A 25,685-nucleotide genomic window follows, 5' to 3' on the forward strand; every position below is an offset into this window, starting at 1 on the left:
GGCAAAAAGGGTAAAAAGGGGCAAAAAGAATACGAATGAGGGAATTGAAAATATAGACAAAAATAAAGGTTGACAGTTAAGTTTGACAATTAAAGACTACTGTTTAAGAAAACAAATCTCAACTGATAATTCAAAGTTTCCCTGTTTTATGGTTTCCCAGGGGAATAATATTTCAAATTTAGACAAAAAAGAGCCACAGATCATCACAAACGAGCCCCATGTGGCTCTAGAGCCACATGCTGAGTATCACTGCTCTACATGGACAAAGATGGAAGATGAGTTTTATTCAGATCGATGACAAACTCGCCTGGAGAGAACATGTTGGTTTTGTCTGCAGAAAGGTCGCTAACTCTCCTGGAATCTGAAGGCAAATATGAAGGTTTGTTAACAACACTTGATTTTAACATTGTGATATTCTTTAATTTATGCATATTTATCAGATTGCAATATTGCCTGGGCAACTTACCTTCATAAAATACTGAAGCTCCAAAAGCAGTTTGTAAGACCAGTTGCTTTTTTCCAAATATGATGCAGCGAGTGCTCCGCTCTTTCTCAGTCGTTGACCATTTTAACAGTAACGTTGTTCTGATTTCTTCATTTGTATTCAGAGTTTTGTATCAAAATTAAGATTTGCATGTCTGTGGTAGAAATTATTTTGCCCCTGAAACTGTATAAAACTTGGCTTTGTCAGATCCTCTTATGTCATTGGCATTGTACAGAAAAGACTTAGAAACACTTTGATGATGAAAACATAAATGTGAACATACACTATATTGCCAAAAGTATTCACTCACCTGCCTTGACTCATATATGAATTTAGGTGACATCCTTTGACTGGATGTCACACCATTATGTTGGCCACACCATAATCCCCCCTCCACCAAACTTTACACTTGGCACAATGCAGTCAGACAAGTACGGTTCTCCTGGCAACCACCAAACCCAGACTGGTCCATCAGATTACCAGATGGAGAAGTGCGATTGGCCACTCCAGAGAAGGCGTCTCCACTGCTCTAGAGTCCAGTGGCGGCGTGCTTTACACCACTGCATCCCACGCTTTGCATTGCACTTGGTGATGTATGGCTTGGATGCAGCCGTTACCATGGAAACCCATTCATGAATCTCTCTACCACTGTTCTTGAGCTAATCTGAAGGCCACATGAAGTTTGGAGGTCTGTAGCCATTGACTCTGCAGAAAGATGTGCAGAAAGCTGCGCATAGTGTGCAGAAACCTCTGCACACTATGACCTCAGCATCCTCTGACCCCGCTCCATCATTTTACGTGGCCTACCACTTGGTGGCTGAGTTGCTGTCATTCCCAATGGCTTCCACTTTGTTCTAATACCACTGACAGCTGACTGTGGAATATTTAGGAGCCAGGAAATTTCACCACTGGACTTGTTGCACAGGTGGCATCCTATCACAGTACCACGCTGGAATTCACTGAGCTCCTGAGAGCGAGCCATTCTTTCACTGATGTTTGTAGAAACAGTCTGCATGCCTAGGTGATGATTTTATACACCTGTGGACATGGAAGTGATTGGAACACCTGATTTACATTATGTGGATGGGTGAGTGAATACTTTTGACAATATAGCGCATTATTCTTTACAGAGCTTCACTTACTTGTTCCAAAACTAAACTAAAAGAACATTTATGACAGCCTACTGCCATACATAGACCTGTGTTCCTGTTGATTTATCAGACTATGTTAGGTCACGACAAGTTATGTTCAGATTATCTCAAAATCACGGTATGGAATCAAAGGAAGAGTTAAGTGTATACTGGATATGTTGGTTTATGACCACATACCAATAACATGTAGCACAGGAAGTTTTAGTAATCAAGGTTGTTTAATGGTGGTGTCCTGTTTATGGTGGTTTCCTGCACTCTAAGAAATGAAATAGTGATGTTGTTCATATTATGCAACTTTATTGTGTTAAAATTACTATAACTTTTTAAGTTTTTACAGAAAACTAAAACAAGGTTTCATTGGAATAACTTAATAGTAAGAGATTTCAAAGCTACAAAACACAGTTGATTCAAACGAACATAACCATCTCACTTAAACACGCACGCAAAGATACTCTACTATGACACATTCTCAGACATGCGCAGTAGCTATGGAGCAAAGCAACCATCGCCACTTGCGTGCCACACTGAAAAAACTGATTTTGACCCTTAGTATTTGTAACGTATAATTATTACATTTGTTTCACTGATTTAAATGTGTTTTAATCTCAAAGAGGTTTTCTCCTGGTTAAATAAAGGTTAAATAAATATTTAAATAAAATGCACCATGAGTAAAGTTGCTGTCTCAATTAAAGAGGTCCCGCCTACAGGAGACAGTCAATGAATGGTAAATGGTGTTTAGACATTGGTGTAATTTCACCTACTGATTCAGTGGATGACTAACAGTCATTACTGCAAATGACTGCACAAGTCAGTCCACCTTAGGTGAAAAAGTAACGTAAAAAACCTTTTATCAGTGAGTAATATTTGACGCTTTAAATTAAGCAGTTACCTATACTCATCCTGCTTTACAATGTACTAAATTTGAGCAAATATACCTCTAATTTGGAATTACTTAAAAATAATAAGTTGAGTCAACTTAAAAAAACATATGTGGAATCCAGGCAAATTTCTTTAGTGCAACTGCTAAAATTAATAAAACTGAGTAGGACCAACAAAACATTTTTTTCAGTGCACTGTGCAGCCCTGCAACTTAAATTGTATTAATTTAACTTTTTGATTTCACCAGTACAACTAAGGTGTTGCATTAACACAAACCTACCACATTAATAATGTTCATCTGTGTTAAGTTAGTTAAACTCAATCAAATTAAGTTGACTTAATGTAGTGTCAGTAAATCCAACATAATGTTGTTGTGGTTATGCAATGTAGTAATATTATGTAGCTTTAAAGTAAGATAGTTAAGTTAGATTTACTTGATATGTGTTGTTCATGTTAATAGTGTTTTGCTTTTGCATTTTAAACAACACAGTGTTGTGGAACCAGTTGACATAACTTAGCTAAGTAAAATCAACATTTCATTTCTAAGAGTGTGTTTATGGTGGTTTCCTGTATAATGGTGGTTTCCTGTATAATGGTGGTTTCCTGTTTAATGGTGGTTTCCTGTTTAATGGTGGTTTCCTGTATAATGGTGGTTTCCTGTTTAATGGTGGTTTCCTGTATAATGGTGGTTTCCTGTTTAATGGTGGTTTCCTGTTTAATGGTGGTTTCCTGTATAATGGTGGTTTCCTGTTTAATGGTGGTTTCCTGTATAATGGTGGTTTCCTGTTTAATGGTGGTTTCCTGTATAATGGTGGTTTCCTGTATAATGGTGGTTTCCTGTTTAATGGTGGTTTCCTGTTTAATGGTGGTTTCCTGTATAATGGTGGTTTCCTGTATGGTGGTGGTTTCCTGTTTAATGGTGGTTTCCTGTTTAATGGTGGTTTCCTGTATAATGGTGGTTTCCTGTTTAATGGTGGTTTCCTGTATAATGGTGGTTTCCTGTTTAATGGTGGTTTCCTGTATAATGGTGGTTTCCTGTATGGTGGTGGTTTCCTGTTTAATGGTGGTTTCCTGTTTAATGGTGGTTTCCTGTTTAATGGTGGTTTCCTGTATAATGGTGGTTTCCTGTATGGTGGTGGTTTCCTGTTTAATGGTGGTTTCCTGTTTAATGGTGGTTTCCTGTTTAATGGTGGTTTCCTGTATAATGGTGGTTTCCTGTATGGTGGTCGTTTCCTGTTTAATGGTGGTTTCCTGTATAATGGTGGTTTCCTGTTTAATGGTGGTTTCCTGTTTAATGGTGGTTTCCTGTTTAATGGTGGTTTCCTGTATAATGGTGGTTTCCTGTTTAATGGTGGTGGTTTCCTGTTTAATGGTGGTTACCTGTTTAATGGTGGTTACCTGTATGGTGGTGGTTTCCTGTATGGTGGTGGTTTACTGTATAATGGTGGTTTCCTGTTTAATGGTGGTTTCCTGTATAGTGGTGGTTTCCTGTTTAATGGTGGTTTCCTGTTTAATGGTGGTTTCCTGTATAATGGTGGTTTCCTGTATAATGGTGGTTTCCTGTTTAATGGTGGTTTCCTGTATAATGGTGGTTTCCTGTTTAATGGTGGTTTCCTGTATAGTGGTGGTTTCCTGTATAATGGTGGTTTCCTGTTTATGGTGGTTTCCTGTTTAATGGTGGTTTCCTGTTTAATGGTGGTTTCCTGTATAATGGTGGTTTCCTGTTTAATGGTGGTTTCCTGTTTAATGGTGGTTTCCTGTATAATGGTGGTTTCCTGTTTAATGGTGGTTTCCTGTTTAATGGTGGTTTCCTGTATAATGGTGGTTTCCTGTTTAATGGTGGTTTCCTGTATAATGGTGGTTTCCTGTTTAATGGTGGTTTCCTTTTTAATGGTGGTTTCCTGTATAATGGTGGTTTCCTGTATAATGGTGGTTTCCTGTTTAATGGTGGTTTCCTGTATAATGGTGGTTTCCTGTTTAATGGTGGTTTCCTGTATAATGGTGGTTTCCTGTTTAATGGTGGTTTCCTGTATAGTGGTGGTTTCCTGTATAATGGTGGTTAACTGTATGGTGGTGGTTTCCTGTATAATGGTGGTTTCCTGTTTAATGGTGGTTTCCTGTATAATGGTGGTTTCCTGTTTAATGGTGGTTACCTGTATGGTGGTGGTTTCCTGTTTAATGGTGGTTAACTGTATGGTGGTGGTTTCCTGTATAATGGTGGTTTCCTGTTTAATGGTGGTTTCCTGTATAATGGTGGTTTCCTGTTTAATGGTGGTTTCCTGTATAATGGTGGTTTCCTGTTTAATGGTGGTTTCCTGTATAATGGTGGTTTCCTGTTTAATGGTGGTTTCCTGTATAGTGGTGGTTTCCTGTATAATGGTGGTTAACTGTATGGTGGTGGTTTCCTGTATAATGGTGGTTTCCTGTTTAATGGTGGTTTCCTGTATAATGGTGGTTTCCTGTTTAATGGTGGTTACCTGTATGGTGGTGGTTTCCTGTTTAATGGTGGTTAACTGTATGGTGGTGGTTTCCTGTATAATGGTGGTTTCCTGTTTAATGGTGGTTTCCTGTTTAATGGTGGTTACCTGTATGGTGGTGGTTTCCTGTTTAATGGTGGTTAACTGTATGGTGGTGGTTTCCTGTATAATGGTGGTTTCCTGTATTATGGTGGTTTCCTGTTTAATGGTGGTTTCCTGTTTAATGGTGGTTACCTGTATGGTGGTGGTTTCCTGTTTAATGGTGGTTAACTGTATGGTGGTGGTTTCCTGTATAATGGTGGTTTCCTGTTTAATGGTGGTTTCCTGTTTAATGGTGGTTTCCTGTTTAATGGTGGTTTCCTGTTTAATGGTGGTTTCCTGTATAATGGTGGTTTCCTGTTTAATGGTGGTTTCCTGTATAATGGTGGTTTCCTGTTTAATGGTGGTTTCCTGTTTAATGGTGGTTTCCTGTATAATGGTGGTTTCCTGTTTAATGGTGGTTTCCTGTTTAATGGTGGTTTCCTGTATAGTGGTGGTTTCCTGTTTAATGGTGGTTAACTGTATGGTGGTGGTTTCCTGTTTAATGGTGGTTTCCTGTATAATGGTGGTTTCCTGTATAATGGTGGTTTCCTGTTTAATGATGGTTTCCTGTATAATGGTGGTTTCCTGTTTAATGGCGGTTTCCTGTTTAATGGTGGTTTCCTGTATAATGGTGGTTTCCTGTATAATGGTGGTTTCCTGTTTAATGGTGGTTTCCTGTATAATGGTGGTTTCCTGTTTAATGGTGGTTTCCTGTTTAATGGTGGTTTCCTGTATAATGGTGGTTTCCTGTTTAATGGTGGTTTCCTGTTTAATGGTGGTTTCCTGTATAATGGTGGTTTCCTGTTTAATGGTGGTTTCCTGTTTAATGGTGGTTTCCTGTATAATGGTGGTTTCCTGTTTAATGGTGGTTTCCTGTATAATGGTGGTTTCCTGTATAATGGTGGTTTCCTGTTTAATGGTGGTTTCCTGTATAATGGTGGTTTCCTGTATAATGGTGGTTTCCTGTTTAATGGTGGTTTCCTGTTTAATGGTGGTTTCCTGTATAGTGGTGGTTTCCTGTTTAATGGTGGTTTCCTGTTTAACGGTGGTTTCCTGTTTAATGGTGGTTTCCTGTTTAACGGTGGTTTCCTGTTTAATGGTGGTTTCCTGTATAATGGAGGTTTCCTTTTTAATTGTGGTTTCCTATTATCTGCATTTTCCTTTTTATTTGCATATTCCTGTTTAGTATGAATGCTGCCTGGAGAGATGTTTTCATTGGACAGTTCTTAATTTTAGACAGGCTTAGCAGTTTTCCTGCTATCTTCTTATTATCGTTCCTGTTTGAGTTTAGTGCCTCGATGTGGTGGAATCGACATCTTACGCATATAACATAAGTCATACATAAACAGACGGACGTGTTTCCATGACAACACATTTATTTACAGGTTTCTGGTACAGGTGTTTGAATTCTCGATTGTTGAGTCAGCAGCTTTGCAGTCTTTTATGTAGCCCCTGGGCCCCGCTCTCAGTCCACTGGGCCCTGGAAGATCAGTTTGATATGGCCCTGCTCGCCCGTCAACCAGGTGCCACAGAAGGGGCAGGCGGCATGGAATGCGTGCGTACCATGGGGTAAGGGGATCTGGCTCCACCCCCCCACAGTCTTCTCTGAGCAAACATGGCCACAGGGGCAGAAAGCATGTGTTGGAGGCCCCGCATCCAGATAAAGGCCCCCCTCACAGCCCAGCCACAGCGGCACATAGGGGCCGACCCGGCGGCACATGGGGCACTCCCTCTCTCCAGTGCTGGGAGGGGCGGTGCCCCCAGGGCCGGCAGGGCCCTTCTCCTTCCTGTAGCCCCAGTTGTGGTACCCGTGCACATGGCCGCAGTTCATGTAGACCCAAGGCTGCTTCTTGTCCACAATCTCCCGCTGAGCCAGCGATGGGAAGGCCAACGTGTTGAAGCCTACGGGACACTGAGGCCGGGCCGCGTTCAGCTCCTGCCGTAGCGACTCCAGCTGCTTCAGGGTGGGCGTGTGACGGAGCCCAGACGGCGTCCGCCACAACAATGTCGCCCCACAGAGGTCAATCAGGGAGCCGTCCTGGAGCGTGTTTGACTCGTTCTCCACCTGGGGAGTTAAAGGTCGTCATCAGTAACTGATAATAAATGGTCCTCTAAATTATCATACTGGGGTTACAGTCATCATCAATAACTAATAATCAGTGATCATCCTGGGGTTACAGTCATCATCAATAACTAATAATCAGTGATCATCCTGGGGTTACAGTCATCATCAATAACTGATGATCAATGATCATACTGGGGTTACAGCCATCATCAATAACTGATGATCAAGGATCATACTGGGGTTACAGCCATCATCAATAACTGATGATCAATGATCATACTGGGGTTACAGCCATCATCAATAACTGATGATCAATGATCATACTGGGGTTACAGCCATCATCAATAACTGATGATCAATGATCATACTGGGGTTACAGCCATCATCAATAACTGATGATCAATGATCATACTGGGGTTACAGCCATCATCAATAACTGATGATCAAGGATCATACTGGGGTTACAGCCATCATCAATAACTGATGATCAATGATCATACTGGGGTTACAGTCATCATCAATAACTGTTGATCAGTGATCATAGTGGGGTTACAGTCATCATCAATAACTGATGATCAATGATCATAGTGGGGTTACAGTCATCATCAATAGCTGATAATCAATGATCATACTGGGGTTACAGTCATCATCAATAACTGATGATCAATGATCATACTGGGGTTACAGCCATCATCAATAACTGATGATCAAGGATCATACTGGGGTTACAGCCATCATCAATAGCTGATAATCAATGATCATACTGGGGTTACAGTCATCATCAATAACTGATGATCAATGATCATACTGGGGTTACAGTCATCATCAATAACTGTTGATCAATGATCATAGTGGGGTTACAGTCATCATCAATAACTGATGATCAATGATCATAGTGGGGTTACAGTCATCATCAATAGCTGATAATCAATGATCATACTGGGGTTACAGTCATCATCAATAACTGATAATCAATAATTCTCTTAATGATCATAGTGGGGTTACAGCCATCATCAATAACTGATGATCAATGATCATAGTGGAGTTACAGTCATCATCAATAACTGATAATCAATGATCATACTAGGGTTACAGTCATCATCAATAACTGATAATCAATAATTCTCTAAATGATCATAGTGGGGTTACAGCCATCATCAATAACTGATGATCAATGATCATACTGGGGTTACAGTCATCATTAATAACTGATAATCAGTGATCATCCTGGGGTTACAGTCATCATCAATAACTGATGATCAATGATCATACTGGGGTTACAGCCATCATCAATAACTGATGATCAATGATCATACTGGGGTTACAGCCATCATCAATAACTGATGATCAAGGATCATACTGGGGTTACAGCCATCATCAATAACTGATGATCAATGATCATAGTGGGGTTACAGCCATCATCAATAACTGATGATCAATGATCATAGTGGGGTTACAGCCATCATCAATAACTGATGATCAATGATCATAGTGGGGTTACAGCCATCATCAATAACTGATGATCAATGATCATACTGGGGTTACAGTCATCATCAATAACTGATAATCAATAATTCTCTAAATGATCATAGTGGGGTTACAGCCATCATCAATAACTGATGATCAATGATCATAGTGGAGTTACAGTCATCATCAATAACTGATAATCAATGATCATACTGGGGTTACAGCCATCATCAATAACTGATGATCAATGATCATACTGGGGTTACAGCCATCATCAATAACTGATGATCAATGATCATAGTGGGGTAACAGCCATCATCAATAACTGATGATCAATGATCATAGTGGGGTTACAGCCATCATCAATAACTGATGGTCAATGATCATAGTGGGGTTACAGCCATCATCAATAACTGATGATCAATGATCATAGTGGGGTTACAGCCATCATCAATAACTGATGATCAATGATCATAGTGGGGTTACAGCCATCATCAATAACTGATGATCAATGATCATAGTGGGGTAACAGCCATCATCAATAACTGATGATCAATGATCATAGTGGGGTTACAGCCATCATCAATAACTGATGATCAATGATCATAGTGGGGTTACAGCCATCATCAATAACTGATGATCAATGATCATACTGGGGTTACAGTCATCATCAATAACTGATAATCAATAATTCTCTAAATGATCATAGTGGGGTTACAGCCATCATCAATAACTGATGATCAATGATCATACTGGGGTTACAGCCATCATCAATAACTGATGATCAAGGATCATACTGGGGTTACAGCCATCATCAATAACTGATGATCAATGATCATAGTGGGGTTACAGCCATCATCAATAACTGATGATCAATGATCATAGTGGGGTTACAGCCATCATCAATAACTGATGATCAATGATCATAGTGGGGTTACAGCCATCATCAATAACTGATGATCAATGATCATACTGGGGTTACAGTCATCATCAATAACTGATAATCAATAATTCTCTAAATGATCATAGTGGGGTTACAGCCATCATCAATAACTGATGATCAATGATCATAGTGGAGTTACAGTCATCATCAATAACTGATAATCAATGATCATACTGGGGTTACAGCCATCATCAATAACTGATGATCAAGGATCATACTGGGGTTACAGCCATCATCAATAACTGATGATCAATGATCATAGTGGGGTTACAGCCATCATCAATAACTGATGATCAATGATCATAGTGGGGTTACAGCCATCATCAATAACTGATGATCAATGATCATAGTGGGGTTACAGCCATCATCAATAACTGATGATCAATGATCATAGTGGGGTTACAGCCATCATCAATAACTGATGATCAATGATCATACTGGGGTTACAGTCATCATCAATAACTGATAATCAATAATTCTCTAAATGATCATAGTGGGGTTACAGCCATCATCAATAACTGATGATCAATGATCATAGTGGAGTTACAGTCATCATCAATAACTGATAATCAATGATCATACTGGGGTTACAGCCATCATCAATAACTGATGATCAATGATCATACTGGGGTTACAGCCATCATCAATAACTGATAATCAATGATCATACTGGGGTTACAGCCATCATCAATAACTGATGATCAATGATCATACTGGGGTTACAGCCATCATCAATAACTGATGATCAATGATCATACTGGGGTTACAGCCATCATCAATAACTGATGATCAATGATCATAGTGGGGTTACAGCCATCATCAATAACTGATGATCAATGATCATAGTGGGGTTACAGCCATCATCAATAACTGATGATCAATGATCATAGTGGGGTTACAGCCATCATCAATAACTGATGATCAATGATCATAGTGGGGTTACAGCCATCATCAATAACTGATGATCAATGATCATAGTGGGGTTACAGCCATCATCAATAACTGATGATCAATGATCATAGTGGGGTTACAGCCATCATCAATAACTGATGATCAATGATCATAGTGGGGTTACAGCCATCATCAATAACTGATGATCAATGATCATAGTGGGGTTACAGCCATCATCAATAACTGATGATCAATGATCATACTGGGGTTACAGTCATCATCAATAACTGATAATCAATAATTCTCTAAATGATCATAGTGGGGTTACAGCCATCATCAATAACTGATGATCAATGATCATAGTGGAGTTACAGTCATCATCAATAACTGATAATCAATGATCATACTAGGGTTACAGTCATCATAAAAGTGTTGAAATCTTGATCTGATTCAGTTTAGAAGACGGCACTCTATGTTTCAACCCACCCATTTTCATATGAGGAAAAGTACTGGAACATGTGGCTGACAGGTGAGTTTTGTTGCCCAGGTGTCTCCTATTTTACTGAATATTAAACCAATAAATAGCACTGAATGTCTACACTAAGTTTCAGAATTGGGTTTGTCTGTGCAGACTGCATTTATAGTGAGAGATGTTACCGACATGAAAACCAGAGAGCTGTCTATGGGTAAAAACAAGTTATTGTGGAGCTAAGAGAAAATGGTAAATCAGTCAGAGCCACTGCACAAACATTGGCCATAGCCAGGACAACCATTAGGAATGTCCTGAGGAAGAAAGAAACCACTGGTGTACTCAGTAACAGATACCAAACAGGCAGGCCAAGAAAGACAGCAGCAGTTGATTACAGAACCATTGTGAGGGTTGTAGGGTAAGACCATAAAAAAACTCCAGAGGACAGGAGTGAAGGTATCACCATCTACTGTTAGTGACATCAGCAACAACCTCCAGAGGACAGGAGTGAAGGTATCACCATCTACTGTTAGTGACATCAGCAACAACCTCCAGAGGACAGGAGTGAAGGTATCACCATCTACTGTTAACTGTTAACTGTTAGTGATATCAGCAACACCCACTAAAGAGCAGGTCACCTAGGCAACTAAACACACCTGTTAGTCATGTTTTCCAATACTTTTGCTCACACAAATGGTTCTATCTTCTAAGTTGTGGATCAGATCCAGATGTAAATTCCTAGTCAAAGAAAAAGAGGGTTAGGGTTAGGCTATTCATCTATTGATGTCAATCCCAAATGTTTTTACTGTAAAGCAAAAATAAAGGACCCAATTGGGCCCATTGTTCTTATACCTTTCTAGGGAACTGTATATAAACAGTTATAGATTGATAGATAGATAGTGTTAGGAATAATTTTCCCATCAGCCCCTGCTCCTTACCAGTTTTCCTCTTTGCTGGGCGGAGCGAGTCTCTCTTAGAGCAAACACATTTCCACACACGGAGATTTCCCTCCACACGCCGGGCGCTGGCTCACACACAAATTCCCCCGCCGGATGCATTACTAACACGCCGTTAGTGGTCAGACCGTCCATCAGCCCGTCTGACGTCCGCCATTTAGCAGCACGCTCCTGCACAGATACAGACACAGCTATAGAGGTCGACAGTCAGCTGACTCAGCTTTTCTGTTTCTTCTTTTAGCTCAGAGTCAAATTCATCTCTGATCAGCTCTCAGCCAATCAAATCACAGTTTCTCTGTAATCTCTCTGTGTTTAAGCTCACTGACGTGGTTTACTAAGGGTAAACAATTAATGTTTAATTGCTAAGATCACAAAGGCTTTAATATACTGTTCATGACTGCATCATTAGCTGTAGGTTTAGGACAGAGTCAGGTCCTCTTGACCTTGAGTTAACCCTAGTTAGTACCCCCCCTCCAAGTTCTGTACTCACCCCAAGGAAGATGTTCTTGGAGGAGTCAAAGCCAGCAGCATAGATCCTGGCGGTGTAGGGGGCGCTGCGCTCACACATGATACGACAGGCATAACGAGAGATGGTGCTCTGAGCTCCGCCCCCTCCTTCACCAGCAGCACCACCACCTTGTCCCCCACCACTGCTACTGCCCGCCGTATCTGTGACCACGAAGTCAATCATGCTCTCTGTGGACCGACCAATCTGAGAAAGAGAGAAGGATCCCTCAGACACAGTTCAGGGTCATCAATGAGAAGAATCAAAAGTGAACAGATTCCTACGGAATCCAGAGTCAGATCCTGGTTTGTTTGGTCCTGGAAGATTGGGTGGTGGTTTGTTTCTTCCTGGTTGGTTGTTTTGTGGTTGTTTACATCAGGGTTGGTTGGTAAGTGGTTTGTTTGGTCCTGCTTGGTTGGTTTGAGGAAGGTCAGGTCACAGTTAGTGGGAAATGAATGGTTGGCATTGTCCTGGTTGGTTGTCTGGTGGTTGATCAGGTCAGGGTTGGTTAAGTAGTGGTTGGTTTGGTCTTGATCGCTGTATTGTTGGTCTGTCAGGTCTGGGTTGGTTGGGTATTGGTTGGTATGGTCCTGGTCAGTTGATTGGTGGTCTGTCAGGTCATGGTTTGTCTGGTATTGGTTGGTATGGTCCTGGTCAGTTGATTGGTGGTCTGTCAGGTCATGGTTTGTCTGGTATTGGTTGGTATGGTCCTGGTCAGTTGATTGGTGGTCTGTCAGGTCATGGTTTGTCTGGTATTGGTTGGTATGGTCCTGGTCAGTTGATTGGTGGTCTGTCAGGTCAAGTTTTGCTGGGTTTAGTTGTTCATATAGTTCAACATCACAGTTGCTTTTCTTTTAGGATGTCTGTGTTTTTGGTTTTGGGTTTTGGTGCTGACCTGGAACATGTCCGTGTTGTTGTCGTGTGTATATTCTACGATGACAGAGTGACTCCTCGACAGAGTGTATGAGATGCTGTGCTGACTTTTGTTGCTGAGAGCCTGTAAACACAAACAAGTAATGGAACTGAATTCATGCCACATTAACTTTATCAGGTTTCATCTTTGACCCCGGGTATGATGATGGTGCAGTGACACACCTTGGACACCAGGGGGGTGGACACGTTGTGGATGACATCAGGTCTGACTCCATTTGCTTTTGGCCGTTTAAAAAGAGCCAGACGACTTCTTCTACGACCTTTATCTCCGTTAGCCAGGGAGCCATTGTGTCTGAAGAACATTAAATACATAAACAGAACCATGTTTAAATATGGATTTCTTTTTTTTTTTTTTTTGCATATTTGTTACACTTAAATGTTTCAGATCATTAAATAAATTCTAATATTAGACAAAGATAACCTGGGTTAACACAAAAGTCAGTTTTTAAACAATGATTTCATTTACTGAGTGAAATAATCCATCCAAACCCACCTGGTCCTCTGTGAAAAAGTTATTCCCCCTAAACCTAATAACTGGTTGTTCCATCCTTGGCAGCAACAACTGAAGCAAGGGTTTGTAATAACTATCTGTGAGTCTTTCTCATCACTGTGGAGGAATGTTGTCCCACTCTTCTCTGCAGAAATGTTCTAATTCAGCCACATTGGAGGGTTTTCCAGCATGAACGGCCTGTTTAAGGTCATGCCACAGCATCTCAGTCAGATCTAAGTCCAGACTTTGACTGGGCCACTCCAGAACCTTCATTTAGTTTTAAGTCCATTCAGAGGTGGACTTGCTGGTGTGTTTGGGATCACTGTCCTGCTCCATAACCTTGGACATGGTCTAATGTTCTTTGATCAAATGCCCAGAAGTCTCGGGGATCATCAGGATGTTTTTAGTCAAATGTGAGATGAGCCTTTGTGTTCTTTTTGCTCAGCAGCGGTTTTGGCCTTGGATTCTATTCAGGTTCTATTTAAGGGGTTTCTGGATCCAACAGGTCTGGCAGTAATCAGGTCTCGGTGTGCAGAGTCAAAATGAACTCAGCTTTTCGTCTAATATTTAAATGAGTTTGAAACAATTAAGTGTTACAAATATGCAATAAATAAGAAATCAGGAGGGACCATTTTTTCACAGCAGTGTAAATATACAATCTTCATATGTTCATAAAAACCAGGTACAGTATATCATGTCAGTGTGCATAAAATCAATAATAATGATTGATTATTCTCTTACCCTAAAACAATGAGCTCCCCGTACTTGATAGGCTCCTTGTCGTCAAGGAAGACTTCGTCGTGGGGCTGAGAGCTGGAGCCCAGCGGGGGAGAGGGCTGGCTCTTATTGCAGGACGGCCTCAGCTCCAGAGATGGGGGGGGACACAACGCCTCCGAGCTGCCCTCCAAAACCATAACCACCGGACTGAGCTGGGGCACACTGCTGGAGAGACAAAGAGGGCTCTTTCAGAGGAAGTCTGGACCGAGGTCTGTCTGAGCAACACTAGGCTAATACTAGACTAAAACCAAAACTGTGTTTCCACCATGTGGTTCGGTATAGTTTTCACTTTCACAAGTTGTTAAAGGTTTGAAAATAACTGATCTGTACTGTCCTTTGTTTTTTGGTACCTTTCTATTACAGAACCAAGTGTGCTTCTTAGACCCTCACAATGAAACTTTGGTCTAAACATTTGATTTGATCTCTATGTGAAACTGTTTTAAAGTCTAAATGGTACTGAGAGGAGGGAGGGGAAAAGAACAGGGTTTTGCAGATGAGGGGGAAGTGACAGTGATGTCCCCTTGCCAGAAAGTGAAAGAGTCCCACAGCAGTACTGCCTCAGAGCGATCTTTAGAGGTGGAGGATTTTCCCCTCCAGAGTCCCCTGAAGCAGGCTGTAGTGTGGTGGTGGAACTTGGTGGACCTGAGCACTACCTATTTGGGCCGTTGAATCCAACACTGGTGTTTCTAAAGCAGAAGCTTTTGGAGCTGAAGCAGTGCAGGAGAGGATGGGAGCGGTCTATGAAAGGATGAAAGTGGTCTCTGAATGGATGGGAGTGGTCTCTGAATGGATGAAAGTGGTCTCTGAATGGATGGAAGTGGTCTCTGAGAGATGGGAGTGGTCTCTGAATGATTGGAGTGGTCTTTGAATGGATGGGAGTGGTCTCTGAATGGATGGGAGTGGTCTTTGAATGGATGGGAGTGGTCTCTGAATGATGGGAGTGGTCTCTGAATGGATGAAAGTGGTCTCTGAATGATGGGAGTGGTCTCTGAATGGATGAAAGTGGTCTCTGAGAGATGGGAGTGGTCTCTGAATGATGGGAGTGGTCTCTGAATGATGAAAGTGGTCTCTGAGAGATGGGGGTGGTCTATGAATGATGGGAGTGGTCTCTGAATGGATGGGAGTGGTCTCTGAAGGGATGAAAGTGGTCTTTGAATGGATGGGAGTGGTCTCTGAATGGATGAAAGTGGTCTCTGAATGGATGGGAGTGGTCTCTGAATGATGGGAGTGGTCTCTGAATGATGAAAGTGGTCTCTGAATGGATGGGAGTGGTCTTTGAAGGGATGAAAGTGGTCTCTGAATGATGGGAGTGGTCTCTGAATGATGAAAGTGGTCTCTGAATGGATGGGAGTGGTCTTTGAAGGGATGAAAGTGGTCTCTGAATGGATGGGAGTGGTCTTTGAAGGGATGAAAGTGGTCTTTGAATGGATGGGAGTGGTCTCTGAATGGATGAAAGTGGTCTCTGAATGATGGGAGTGGTCTCTGAATGGATGGGAGTGGTCTCTGAGAGATGGGAGTGGTCTCTGAATGGATGAAAGTGGTCTCTGAATGGATGGGAGTGGTCTTTGAATGGATGGGAGTGGTCTCTGAATGGATGGGAGTGGTCTTTGATTGGATGAGAGTGGTCTCTGAATGGATGAAAGTGGTCTCTGAGAGATGGGGGTGGTCTCTGAATGGATGGGAGTGGTCTCTGAAGGGATGAAAGTGGTCTCTGAGAGATGGGGGTGGTCTCTGAATGGATGGGAGTGGTCTCTGAATGGATGGGAGTGGTCTTTGAATGGATGAAAGTGGTCTCTGAATGGATGGGAGTGGTCTCTGAATGGATAGGAGTGGTCTCTGAATGGATGAAAGTGGTCTCTGAGAGATGGGGGTGGTCTCTGCATGGATGGGAGTGGTCTCTTAAGGGATGAAAGTGGTCTTTGAATGGATAGGAGTGGTCTCTGAATTGATGAAAGTGGTCTTTGAATGGATGGGAGTGGTCTCTGAATGGATGGGAGTGGTCTCTGAATGGATGGGAGTGGTCTTTGATTGGATGAGAGTGGTCTCTGAATGGATGAAAGTGGTCTCTGAGAGATGGGGGTGGTCTCTGCATGGATGGGAGTGGTCTCTTAAGGGATGAAAGTGGTCTTTGAATGGATAGGAGTGGTCTCTGAATTGATGAAAGTGGTCTTTGAATGGATGGGAGTGGTCTCTGAATGGATGAAAGTGGTCTCTGAATGGATGGGAGTGGTCTCTGAATGGATGGGAGTGGTCTCTGAATGATGGGAGTGGTCTTTGAATGGATGGGAGTGGTCTCTGAATGGATGGGAGTGGTCTTTGATTGGATGAGAGTGGTCTCTGAATGGATGAAAGTGGTCTCTGAGAGATGGGGGTGGTCTCTGCATGGATGGGAGTGGTCTCTTAAGGGATGAAAGTGGTCTTTGAATGGATAGGAGTGGTCTCTGAATTGATGAAAGTGGTCTTTGAATGGATGGGAGTGGTCTCTGAATGGATGAAAGTGGTCTCTGAATGGATGGGAGTGGTCTCTGAATGGATGGGAGTGGTCTCTGAATGATGGGAGTGGTCTCTGAATGGATGAAAGTGGTTTCTGAATGTTGGGAGTGGTCTCTGAATGGATGGAAGTGGTCTCTGAATGTTGGGAGTGGTCTCTGAATGGATGGGAGTGGTCTCTGAATGATGGGAGTGGTCTCTGAATGGATGGGAGTGGTCTCTGAATGATGGGAGTGGTCTCTGAATGGATGGGAGTGGTCTCTGAATGGATGGGAGTGGTCTCTGAATGGATGAAAGTGGTCTCTGAATGTTGGGAGTGGTCTCTGAATGGATGGAAGTGGTCTCTGAATGTTGGGAGTGGTCTCTGAATGGATGGGAGTGGTCTCTGAATGATGGGAGTGGTCTCTGAATGGATGGGAGTGGTCTCTGAATGATGGGAGTGGTCTCTGAATGGATGGGAGTGGTCTCTGAATGGATGAAAGTGGTCTCTGAATGTTGGGAGTGGTCTCTGAATGATGGGAGTGGTCTCTGAATGTTGGGAGTGGTCTCTGAATGTTGGGAGTGGTCTCTGAATGTTGGGAGTGGTCTCTGAATAGATGGATGTCCATTTGAGCTAATTAAAAGTCATAAAATTCAGATTTTTATCAGTTTGGTTTCAGAAATGTCAGAAATAACACCAGCACCACTGTGTTTAATCATTTTTCAGTCAGATACTTCAGTGTACTGTTGAAAAAGATGTTAAAGTGTTCTCTACTTCTTTACTGTTTGAGTAATCAAATTTTGTTTTTGATATTGACAATTTTATCATTACATTTCAAGCCATACACATACAGAGCCTATATAAAATATTCACCCCCTTGGAGGTCTATCTATCTAAATATAAAACTGTGTGTGAGGGCAGAGCTAAATTTAGTCGGCTACATGAAGAATTCTCAGAAACTCTGCAGTGAATGATGAGCTGAATTTAAACTCCTATTTTTTTCCTCATGTTTAAATAAAGATAACATATTTTCCTTCACACTCTTATTAACAATTATTGTCGTTAATGCTATATTTGATATAGAGAGAAGGATTTATTTTCATCTCTCATGTAATATCATGACTCACAGATTTGTTGTGTTTGATCCTCACTGTGTCTGCTGCTCCTTATGTAACTCTACTGTACAAGTCCTACATGTTATCAGCTGTTCCCTCCCCCACACTCACCCACACTCCCCCTTCAGCTCTCTCTCTCTCTCTCTCTCTCTACCCAGCAATGGTATCAAGCTCATTCTGGGGAAGCCCCATGCATATATATATATATATATATATATCATCCCTACTGAGAGTTCTGGGTCTGCCCAGGGGGCTCCTCTCAGTTTGGCCTGCCAGGAAGACCTCCACAAGAGGGTGACCAGGAGGATCTTGGTCAGAGATCTGAACTCCCTCAGTTAACACTGTTCCATATGAAGAAGCAGCTCTAGTCTGAGCTCCTTCTGACATCCTGGCCATAAAACTTAGAGACAAGATTGGTGACAAAGTCAGCCTGAAGGTCATCAAAGAACGCAAATAGATTGGACCTGCTCCTCCATGCTCCTCATGAATCCATCACTCAGCAATCAGACAGAGCACCCTGAGATCAACATTCTGATTCCAGGGTGCAGAAATCCTGAAAGTCAGAGTACGTGCTCAAGTCCCCCCATAAACAAAAAAGGAACCATCATCCCAGGCTGTGACTCCAAAAGAACGGTCCTGGATCTACAGAAACCAAAGAAAAGGCTCATAAGCCATGTCAAATGAATGGTGGATACACCTATCAAACAACCCAACAATGTCCAGACCCTTCAGACAGTCCAACAATGTCCAGACCCTTCAGACAAAACCAACAATGTCCAGACCCTTCAGACAACCCAACAATGTCCAGACCCTTCAGACAGTCCAACAATGTCCAGACCCTTCAGACAAAACCAACAATGTCCAGACCCTTCAGACAACCCAACAATGTCCAGACCCTTCAGACAATCCAACAATGTCCAGACCCTTCAGAAAAAAACAACAATGTCCAGACCCTTCAGAAAAAACCAACAATGTCCAGACCCTTCAGACAACTGAACAATGTCCAGATCCTTCAGACAAAATCAACAATGTCCAGACCCTTCAGACAACCCAACAATGTCCAGACCCTTCAGACAATCCAACAATGTCCAGACCCTTCAGACAACCCAACAATGTCTAGATCCTTCAGACAACCCAACAATGTCCAGACCCTTCAGACAATCCAACAATGTCCAGATCCTTCAGACAACCCAACAATGTCCAGATCCTTCAGACAACCCAACAATGCCCAGACTCTTCAGACAAGACCAACAATGTCCAGGCCCTTCAGACAACCCAACAATGTCCAGATCCTACAGACAACCCAACAATGTCCAGATCCTTCAGACAACCCAACGATGCCCAGACCCTTCAGACAAACCCACCAATGTCCAGACCCTTCAGACAATCCAACAATGTCCAGACCCTTCAGACAATCCAACAATGTCCAGACCCTTCAGACAACCCAACAATGTCTAGATCCGTCAGACAACCCAACAATGTCCAGACCCTTCAGACAGCCCAACAATGTCCAGATCCTTCAGACAACCCAACAATGTCCAGATCCTTCAGACAACCCAACAATGCCCAGACTCTTCAGACAAAACCAACAATGTCCAGACCCTTCAGACAACCCAACAATGTCCAGATCCTTCAGACAACCCAACAATGTCCAGATCCTTCAGACAACCCAACGATGCCCAGACCCTTCAGACAAAACCAACAATGTCCAGACCCTTCAGACAAAACCAACAATGTCCAGACCCTTCAGACAATCCGACAATATCCAGACCCTTTAGACAATTCAACAATGTCCAGACCCTTCAGATAAAACCAACAATGTCCAGACCCTTCAGACAATCCAACAATGTCCAGATCCTTCAGACAACCCAACGATGCCCAGACCCTTTAGACAAAACCAACAATGTCCAGACCCTTCAGACAAAACCAACAATGTCCAGACCCTTCAGACAATCCGACAATATCCAGACCCTTTAGACAATTCAACAATGTCCAGACCCTTCAGATAAAACCAACAATGTCCAGACCCTTCAGACAATCCAACAATGTCCAGACCCTTCAGACAACCCAACAATGTCTAGATCCGTCAGACAACCCAACAATGTCCAGACCCTTCAGACAACCCAACAATGTCCAGACCCTTCAGACAATTCAACAACGTCCAGACCCTTCAGATAAAACCAACAATGTCCAGACCCTTCAGACAACCCAACGATGCCCAGACCCTTCAGACAACCCAACAATGTCCAGATCCTTCAGACAACCCAACAATGTCCAGATCCTTCAGACAACCCAACGATGCCCAGACCCTTCAGACAAAACCAACAATGTCCAGACCCTTCAGACAAAACCAACAATGTCCAGACCCTTCAGACAATCCGACAATATCCAGACCCTTTAGACAATTCAACAATGTCCAGACCCTTCAGATAAAACCAACAATGTCCAGACCCTTCAGACAATCCAACAATGTCCAGACCCTTCAGACAACCCAACAATGTCTAGATCCGTCAGACAACCCAACAATGTCCAGACCCTTCAGACAACCCAACAATGTCCAGACCCTTCAGACAATTCAACAACGTCCAGACCCTTCAGATAAAACCAACAATGTCCAGACCCTTCAGACAACCCAACAATGTCCAGACCCTTCAGACAACCCAACAATGTCCAGACCCTTCAGACAACCCAACAATGTCCAGATCCTTCAGACAACCCGACGATGCCAAGACCCTTCAGACAAAACCAACAATGTCCAGACCCTTCAGACAAAACCAACAATGTCCAGACCCTTCAGACAACCCAACAATGTCCAGATCCTTCAGACAACCCAACGATGCCAAGACCCTTCAGACAAAACCAACAATGTCCAGACCCTTCAGACAATCCAACAATGTCCAGACCCTTCAAGAGACAAAAGGACTCACACCAGTCCATCCGGGGTCTATATGTCCTCTGCATGAGGCATGTGTGCCCAAAAACTAAAAAGGAGATGACCTCATATTAACATGGTCCTATAAAGACAGAATAACCACTGTTATACTCCCCTGTTTACTAACAGCTTTCAAATGTTCAGAAACTAGGATCTCTGCAAACACCCAGGCCAGAGATAAACCAGTCCAGTTTACTGAGTCCAAAGTTTACAGTAGAAGGACACAGCATGAAGATGAAGATATTATCAAAAACAATTGCAGAGAAATGTTTCAACATATTCAGAAAGAAGATTTTCTAATCAAGAGCTTGACTAAACAATAGTATATCAGGAGAAAAACAAAATCCCTGATTTTCCAGAGTGAGAATCTAAAAATGATGTTAATCTTGTGATGTAAACCCTGACAAACATCATTTTAACGGAAATGACATAATGTATTATAATATCATAAAATATAATATAATATACATCAATATAATACAAAATATACCACAGTAAAAAATACTATATAATAAGACATAATAATAAATTTTCCAAAAAATATACCAGATATATCTACAGTGAAATATAACCAGGTGAAATGAATGTGATAAATGTGTCATTGATAACTACATAAAAAAAGAGTGGACCGTCTTAGGACAGTGTTTCAAACTTTTAAAAGGGATGATACACTAAAATATGATTATGCTGATGGTCAGGCTTCATCCCTCTCTCTGATTGGTCAGAGCATTTTAAATACTCCTGTCTTGTTAATAACCTCAATGATTTTTCAAGATGATCATATAGAATGATGATGATGATGTAGTAATGATGATGTATTGATATTATTAAGGAAGAAGATGATGATGATGATGTAGTGATAATATTAAAGAAGAAGAAGATGATGATGATGATGGTGATGAAGTGATGATGATGTAGTGATGATGATGTATTGATGTTATTAAAGAAGATGATGATAATTATGTAGTGACAATGATGTAGTGATAACATTAATGATGTTGATGATGTAGTGATGATGATGATGTAGTTATGATGATCATGATGATGGTGATGATGGTGATGATGTTAAAACGATGATGTGATGATGATGATGGTGATGATGATGTAGTAATGATGATGTGGTAATGATGATGATGATGATGATGATGATGATGTTGATGGTGATGATGATGGTAATGATGATGATGATGATGATGTGATGATGTAATGATGATGATGATGATGGTGATGATGAAGTGACGATGATGATGGAAATGATGATGATGATGGTGATGGTAATGATGATGATGATGATAATGATGATGATGATGATGGTGATGATGTAGTGATGATGATGATGGTAATGATGATGATGATGGTAATGATGATGATGATGATGATGATGATGATGGTAATGATGATGATTATGATGATGGTAATGATGATGATGGTGATGATGGTAATGATGATGATGATGATTATGATGATAGTGATGATGATGATGGTGATGAGGATGATGGTGATGATGATGATGATGATGATGATGATGATGATGGTGATGATGATGATGTTGATGGTGATGATGATTTAGTGATGATGATGATGGTGATGATGATGATGATGTTTATGGTGATGATGATGTAGTGATGATGATGATGATGATGATGGTGATGATGATGTTGATGGTGATGATGATGTAGTGATGATGATGATGTTGATGGTGATGATGATGTAGTGATGATGATGATGATGATGGTGATGATGATGATAGTGATGATGATGTTTATGGTGATGATGATGATGGTGATGATGATGTAGTGATGATGATGATGATGATGGTGATGATGATGTTTATGGTGATGATGATGATGGTGATGATGATGTAGTGATGATGGTGATGATGATGATGGTGATGATGATGATGATGATGGTGATGATGATGATGATGATGATGGTGATGATGATGATGGTGACGATGATGTTGTAATGTTGATGGTGATGATACTGATGGTGGTGATGATGATGGTGGTGATGATGATGGTGATGATGATGATGATGACAATGGTGATGATGGAAATGATGATGATGATGATGATGTTTATGGTGATGATGGTGATGGGGATGATGATGATGGTGATGGTGATGATGTAGTGATGATGATGATGATGATAATGATGATGATGATGATGGTGATGATGATGGTGATGATGTACTGATGATGATGATGATGGTAATGATGATGATGGTGATGGTGATGATGAACTGATGATGATGATGATGGTAATGATGATGATCATGGTGATGATGTAATCACGATGATGGTGATGATGATGGTGATGATGGTGATGATGATGGTGAAGATGATGATGATGATGACGATGGGGATGATGGAAATGATGATGATGGTGATGGTAATGATGATGATGATGATGAGGATGAGGATGATGATGGTGATGAAGATGTTGTGATGTTGGTGATGATGATGATGATGATGATGGTGATGATGATGATGATGATGGTGATGATGATGATGTTGATGGTGATGATGATGTAGTGATGATGATGATGGTGATGGTGATGATGATGTTGATGGTGATGATGATGTAGTGATGATGATGATGTTGATGGTGATGATGATGTAGTGATGATGATGATGATGATGGTGATGATGATGATGGTGATGATGATGTAGTGATGATGGTGATGATGATGATGATGATGATGATGATGATGGTGATGATGATGGTGGTGATGATGATGGTGGTAATGATGATGATGATGATAATGATGATGATGATGGTGATGATGTAGTGATGATGATGATGATGGTAATGATGATGGTGATGGTGATGATGCACTGATGATGATGATGATGGTGATGATGATGATGATGTTTATTAGGATGATGATGTAGTAATGATGATGATGTTTATGGTGATGATGATGTAGTGATGATGATGATGTTGATGGTGATGATGATGATGGTGATGATGATGTAGTGATGATGATGATGTTTATGGTGATGATGATGTAGTGATGATGATGATGTTTATGGTGATGATGATGTAGTGATGATGATGATGTTTATGGTGATGATGATGATGGTGATGATGATGATGATGGTGATGATGATGATGATGATGATGATGATGGTGATGATGATGGTGGTGATGATGATGATGATGGTGATGATGATGGTGGTGATGATGATGGTGGTGATGATGATGATGATGGTGATGATGATGAAGCTGATGATGTAGTAATGATGATGTGGTAATGATGATGATTATGATGATGATGATGATGGTGATGATGATGGTGGTGATGATGATGATGATGATGATGATGATGATGATGATGGTGATGATGATGGTGGTAATGATGATGGTGGTGATGATGGTGATGATGATGAAGGTGATGATGTAGTAATGATGATGTGGTAATGATGATGATGATGATGATGATGTTGATGGTGATGATGATGTGATTATGTAGTGATGATGATGATGATGGTAATAATGATGATGGTGATGGTGATGGTGATGATGATGATGATGGTGATGGTGATGATGATGATGGTGATGGTGATGGTGATGATGATGATGGTGATGGTGATGATCGAGTGATAATGCTGATGTGGTAATGATGATGATAATGATGATGATGATGTTCATGGTGATGATGATGTGATGATGTAGTGATGATGATGATGATGGTAATGATGATGATGGTGATGGTGATGATGATGATGATGATGGTGATGGTGATGATGTACTGATGATGATGATGATGGTGATGATGATGGTGATGATGTACTGATGATGATGATGATGATGATGATGGTGTAGTGATGATGATGATGATGATGGTGTAGTGATGATGATGATGATGTACTGATGATGATGATGATGGTAATGATGATGTAGTGATGATGATGGTGATGACGATGTTGATGATGATGACGGTGATGATGGTGATGATGATGATGGTGATGATGATGATGATGGTGATGATGATGTTGATGGTGATGATGATGGCGATGATGAAGTGATGATGATGATGATGGTAATGATGATGATGGTGATGATGATGGTGATGATGATGTAGTAATGTTGATGATGATGATGGTAATGAAGAGTGATGATGATGATTGTAATGATGATGTGATGACGTAGTGATGATGATGATGATGTAGTGTTGATGATGATGGTATTGATGATGATGATGATGATGATGATGATAGTAATGATGATGATGATGCTGATGATGGTGTAGTGATGATGATGATGATGGTGATGAAGAGTGATGATGATGATGGTATTGATGATGATGATGATGATGGTAATGATGATGATGATGGTGATGATGATGATGATAGTGATGAAGTAGTGATGATGATGATGGTATTGATGATGATGATGGTATTGATGATGATGATGATGATGATGATGGTGTAGTGATGATGATGATGATGATGATGGTGTAGTGAGGATGATGTTGATGATGATGATGATGGTAATGATGATGATGATGATGGTGTAGTGATGATGATGATGATGGTGTAGTGATGATGATGATGATGATGATGATGGTGTAGTGATGATGATGATGATGATGATGG

General features: G+C 41.2%; 1 protein-coding gene across 2 annotated transcripts in view; it reads right to left on the reverse strand.

Moving 5' to 3' along the window:
* Positions 1–6,430: 6,430 nt before the first annotated feature.
* Positions 6,431–25,685, reverse strand: part of peli3 (pellino E3 ubiquitin protein ligase family member 3) — a 24,034-nt gene continuing 4,779 nt past the window's right edge. The window contains exons 2-7 of one of the 2 annotated variants that reach the window (XM_041782494.1): positions 14,533–14,730; positions 13,464–13,593; positions 13,264–13,365; positions 12,354–12,575; positions 11,846–12,034; positions 6,431–7,137 (exon numbers count right to left, since the gene is read on the reverse strand). In XM_041782494.1, the coding sequence (XP_041638428.1) occupies positions 6,538–7,137; positions 11,846–12,034; positions 12,354–12,575; positions 13,264–13,365; positions 13,464–13,593; positions 14,533–14,705 (1,416 nt within the window). In that variant the 5' untranslated portion in view covers positions 14,706–14,730 and the 3' untranslated portion in view covers positions 6,431–6,537. Of the gene's footprint in view, positions 7,138–11,845; positions 12,035–12,353; positions 12,576–13,263; positions 13,366–13,463; positions 13,594–14,532; positions 14,734–25,685 lie in introns of both variants that reach the window. The other variant, XM_041782493.1, reaches the window with a different exon arrangement.

This window comes from Cheilinus undulatus, unplaced genomic scaffold (assembly GCF_018320785.1).
Source record: "Cheilinus undulatus unplaced genomic scaffold, ASM1832078v1 Contig5, whole genome shotgun sequence".
In the NCBI taxonomy this organism is placed as follows: domain Eukaryota; kingdom Metazoa; phylum Chordata; class Actinopteri; order Labriformes; family Labridae; genus Cheilinus; species Cheilinus undulatus.